This window comes from Impatiens glandulifera, chromosome 9 (assembly GCF_907164915.1).
Source record: "Impatiens glandulifera chromosome 9, dImpGla2.1, whole genome shotgun sequence".
NCBI classification, from domain to species: Eukaryota; Viridiplantae; Streptophyta; class Magnoliopsida; order Ericales; family Balsaminaceae; genus Impatiens; species Impatiens glandulifera.
In genome coordinates this window covers 5,632,485-5,637,897 of record NC_061870.1, presented here as the reverse complement: position 1 = coordinate 5,637,897, position 5,413 = coordinate 5,632,485, and the positions used below count along the sequence as shown (strand labels likewise).

The following is a 5,413-nucleotide window of genomic DNA, read 5'->3' as shown; positions in this document are numbered from 1 at the left end:
ATATATATAAATAAAATAAATAATAATAATTTAAAATATAAGTTATTTTAGTATTTTGATTAATAAATTGAGTAATGTGATTGATGAGAGGGGAGTGAAATGATGTTTGATTTGTATGTGGTTATTTGAAAACCAATACCGAACCAGACCAATCAGTTATACTTATTATGTTTTTATTTTTTTATTTGATGAAGTTGTATTGGAATATTTTAAGATAATTTTGACTCGAGATTTTAAGGGAAATGAGTTTCTAAACATGTGGGAAGATAAGGAAGGTGAGGACACTGAGTTGAAAGGCTTACCCAATTTCGTCGTAAAAATGAGAAAGATGAAAAAATGATAAAAGATTCGGCAAGAGATAAAGACGATTCTAGCAGTAAACTTAGTTTCCCAACAAAATTGTTAGTCTTATTCTTCAACTCTTGCTCCTTAATTTTTGTGTAAAACGCTCCGGTAAATCAATAAATTCACTATTTTATTTTAGATTAATGTTCTTTAAACTCTACCAGCATCATATAGCTTTCAAACACTTGCAATAAATATGTATAATAAATATTTACCATATTGCTGATATAATTATACTCAAAATACAAAATAAAAATTAAAAAAAATACATGTACAAACCCTATGGGTTTGGTTATAAATTTGGTTTCTAGCTGTGTATATAATCAATCATATGTGTTATTTTCTTTCTGAGCTTAGAACTCCTTCCTATTACCGGTGGCCAAATGTTGAAAATATATAAAAACAGAATGATGCATCAAAGTTCGGTATGTGAGAAATCTTCCGAGCTGAGTTTTGCAAGCTTAGTGACTTCTAGTGGATGTGCCTTGTCGGAAGAAGATAAGCATTCCACGGAAGGTTGGACATATCCATAGCTAAATCCTGTGGCCGAGTTGCAGTAGGTTTTGACAGTGACATCTTTGCTCTGCAAGTTAATGTTGTTTAAGACAATATGTTGGCATGGGATTGAGTCACTGCAAGCGAATTTCATAGCTTTTTCATTCTTTGATGTCCCGCTAATGTTACGATACAGTATTTGACTTATCTCCACAGCAGATGTCTGCAACAACAAGTGAAAAGAATGTTATTATTTTCTACTGTAAAATAACCACTCCCATGGTATTATCTTTTGCATTATTATTTAAGCTATATTGGGTTGGGACAGAATTAGAATTAAATATTTGGGTCCAATTCCAAATTCTATACAAAATTTGAAATTAGAAATTATAATTCCAATTATACTCCTCCCATACTATGAACCTTGTTTTGGCAAGCTTTTGGGGAGTCGCAATAGAATTGGTCAATAATAATGGGATTGGCGACGTTTTCCATCCTGACATTCTGATAGCGTATGGACCGGACGAAGCCAGACCCTCCCTGAACCAGAATAACAAATGGACCGACGGACGCTTAGGTAAAGGATCAACAATTTTGATAAAATGAAAATTGAACGTGTTTTTGGTTTATTGGAAAGGAATTACCTGCCATGTCTTGATTCTGAGACCATTGGTAGTTTCTCTTAGAAAAGCCGTGTCCAACACCACATTTGTTACTATGCCTATGGTATTGTTCTTTCCCAGGCTTCCAATGCTGGAAATAAGATTATGAAACAAAAAGTGGGCAAGAAACTATATTTGTTACTTATCATCCTCTATATTTTATCCATTTACTCTTAAAGGGAATTAACTGCATTTGGTTAAATGCAGATTTGTAATTGGAATTGGGATTGAAGAGTAAGTACAGTTCCAATTATATTGTTTGTTTAAGGACTTCAAAAGTTTAATTAAATTAGAACTATGATGGAATTAAGATGTGTATAGTTTGGTTAGGTGAAATTTCACTCTAACAGCCTCTGAATTTCAATTTCATTGTACTCTAATGATTTAACTATTTAAGTCAAGGCCATACTTTCAACTATTTGTATTTTTTTAAAGGATAGAACCATTTTCTCTAATCTATATATTTACGCAGAACGTAAACATAAGATGAAACCCCAATAAAAAAAATTAAGTTCAATAAGATAAGATCCAAATGATCATAAGCTCCGGACACAACACCTCAAAGAAATCACAACATCACACCCCAAACAAGTAAAGTCCGACACAATACAGAATTGATGCTTATATTTGTTAATTAAGAATTGAATTGCAATTCAATGTCAAATCTTATAGAATACCAATTCACTGATCCAAACATAGCCAAAAATGTAAGTAAACTTCAAATTAGATGATACCTTATCCCATGACCAGGTCCACAGTAAATACTCTTCATCATGATATTTGAACTTCCATTAACAATTGAGATGCAATCATCACCTACAAATAATCAAAGACATAATCAAAATATCAACAAACAAATTGTATTCTTTGTGCATAATTTAGGACTGGAAAATGTTGAGACCAGTTCCAATCTTGCAGTTCTGCATTATAACATTGGTTGATGCAGTGATATGGATTCCATCTGTGTTAGGACTATCTCCCGGAGCAAAAACTTCGATGCCTGATAAACGCACAGAGTTACATCGGGACACCACAAAATGCATTTGTTGGCTGTTTTGCAACTTAAGACCCTTCACCTTTATGGAGGAACTTGAATCTATTGTTAGCGCCTAGAATAAACCTTCTGGCGTTAATATGCAGTTCTTTAATCTAAAACAGAAAATAACATATCTACTTACAGTTGGGGCTCCTTTGCATGGCTGCAATAAAAAGGGTGATTTTTTTAAAAAATCAGATATTTATTACAGGTATATATTTTTTAATTCAAGAATTTGAGTTATTTTGGGAAATTACATTAGTCTTGTTCCGCTTGCAAGATGCTATCCACCAATTGCTACCAGAACCATCTATTACTCCACTACCTTGGAACAAGACTCCGGTTAGATTCGAAAACTGAAGCCACGTTCTTGGGAACTTTGGGTCCCACTTTTTTGGATCATCCGGTGCCACAATTGTTCCATCTATCTGTTATTATGTACTAAAATATAGTCACATGGATGAATTTGAAAAAACAAATGCGGTTTGTCCAGGTGAAAATACCTGAACAATAAACCTTTTAGCACAAGGGCCCCTAAATCGCGTTGCATTAACTAAATACTTGCGTTCTGCAGGAACCATGAAGACTGATCTTGGTGTTGAGCAAGACAGGTTCCATGCGCTTATAAAAGCCTGCCATCAATTTTCATGTCGAACAAATGAACTCGTAATCTTTAAACAATAATTCAAATACACAATGTGATGAGTAGAAAAAGAGATGTCGGAGTATTGGATAAACCATCATAGCATTATCACAATATATAGGTCAACTGTTCTTAATGCAACAACTTAGATTGCTTTTCATATTCTGTCATCAGAAAAAACTTTGCAAAAACTCACCCGAGTATCATCAGAAACTCCGTCTCCAACCGCCCCAAAAGAGTCAACATTAACAAGAACTTTGCTACCTCTTGCACTTTCCCACGAAGGGAAGTCATTGAGTTGAATATCTTCTCCTTCTCCATCAAAGTCCTTGAGGTCATCAAGAGCTTCATTATCATAAGATGAACCATGTCCAAGAGTATATTGAACCAGTAAGAGGAAACCTACAAATGCAACCAATAAGGTGTTCTCCATTATTATAGTAGTAAGATTTCAACTTGTAAAGACTAATTGATTTACATAATTTAAGTGAATACATAAGTATTAATATACATCTGGGAATTAGTAACAGAAATGGTGGGTTTTTTTTGTGGAATATGGCTTGGCTTGGAAGGTTACATGAAGGTGTGTGTTTTTTCTACAAATCCACTCTTCAAGCCTAAGAAGAAAATCTTTGAAGAACCTTGCTTTACTCTACAAACTGCTTTCCTCCACTAAAAAGATCCTGAGCCGGTTGTATGTTTACATTATGCTTCACTAGAAAATCACGGGCATAAAAACCAGAACCAACCATTTTAAAGCGACTAGCAAGTCGACTTCAATGTTTACAGTATTAACTACTGATACTTGAAAACTGAAAAAGGGTGTCCATTAACTGGCTAGATTAGGTAAGATCCCAACATATTCCATGAAGAGGCCAAAAAATGGATGCTGAAGCGTAGTTTCAGACACCATATTCGATTTTAATCCAAAACTATTCATGGATTAGATGAAAACTTAAACTTATGCAACTGAGGGCCACCCTATACCAATTATCTATCTAAACTGAAATCATCAATACGAAGAAAGACCTCGCAACAACAGAGGCTTATAATGCTCTTTTTTTTACGTTCGTCTCGGACAGTAGACATTGATAAAAACTTAATAATTAAGTGACGACTCTTATGATTTCATAAATAAGTAGTCTGAGAGTGTGAAAATCTATTAAATCGGAACAGGTAATAACTGAGAACACTCAATGGGGTCTGGAAGGAAAGGGGTTTTCAGTCTGGCAGAAATAAAGGGCCGCACTCTTGAGCTGATTATTGAAGGTGGCATATTTCGTGAAGTCAACTACTGATTAGACCTACCTATCACGGAGTATGCATTAACTTATTTTGTGGGGGAAATTTGACACGTTGATCTAATAAATCAAATTTAAAAAATAATGGAAAGACGATAATGTTCATAAAAACGACATTTTGAATTTTGAGTATGTGAAATTTTTTTATTATCCTTTTTCATCACCAACTACAACGAACTTATTTGTAGTTTGTGAATTTCTTTTTGAAATCGTATAATATCAAATTTGTGACGATTTGATGTAGGTTCGTGATGATTGGATAATGTACAATTGTACGATAATTCAGAAACTAATTAAAATTTTATTTTTGTACCCTATTTATTTTTGAAGATTTCATCTCTAGTCGTCTCCGTCTATCACTCTAGCTGCTCATTTTTACTACTGCCTCGACTCATCCATCAAAATTAATCTCGTCGTTCCTTCAAACATTGTCTTAGGTATTTAGATAAATATTAAGGTTCATTTTCGTCATATTAAGGTTATAAGGGAAATTTGATGAAATGGCCCCCATAACAGGGGAAATTCCAAAAAGGGCCCCCGCCTACTAAAGTTGGCAAAAAGGGCCCTTTTGCCCTGCGAAATGTCGGAAATACCCCTTCGGCGCCATTTCTTACGCTCAAAGACGCGAATTACCAATCACGCGATTTAATCTAAATCGCGTGAGTTCATCACCGCGATTTATATGAAACGCGTGATTCGTAATTCGCGTTTTTAAATGTACGCGATTTACCATGCACGCGATTTAATCTAAATCGCGGTGATGAACTCACGCGATTTAGATTAAATCGCGTCCATGGTAATTCGCGTCTTTAGTCTTATATATAATTTTTCGGCCCTAATTTTAAACAAAACCACCCCGATTCTCCCTCCCACTCCGACTGCGGCCGACTTTCCATTCCCACATCCATCAAGATCATCGTTCCTCAACATC

The 5,413-nt window shown here is 34.7% G+C and overlaps 1 protein-coding gene across 1 annotated transcript; it reads right to left on the bottom strand.

The window, feature by feature from the left end:
• Positions 1-618: 618 nt before the first annotated feature.
• LOC124915002 (probable polygalacturonase At1g80170) lies at positions 619-4,015 on the bottom strand. Its single transcript, XM_047455641.1, has 9 exons — positions 3,378-4,015; positions 3,042-3,170; positions 2,796-2,966; positions 2,681-2,701; positions 2,404-2,611; positions 2,237-2,318; positions 1,485-1,593; positions 1,264-1,380; positions 619-1,063 (listed from the first exon to the last, which is right to left on the bottom strand). The coding sequence occupies exons 1-9, from the start codon at positions 3,612-3,614 to the stop codon at positions 761-763; spliced, it is 1,377 nt and encodes a 458-aa protein (XP_047311597.1). The 5' UTR covers positions 3,615-4,015; the 3' UTR covers positions 619-760.
• Positions 4,016-5,413: the final 1,398 nt, after the last annotated feature.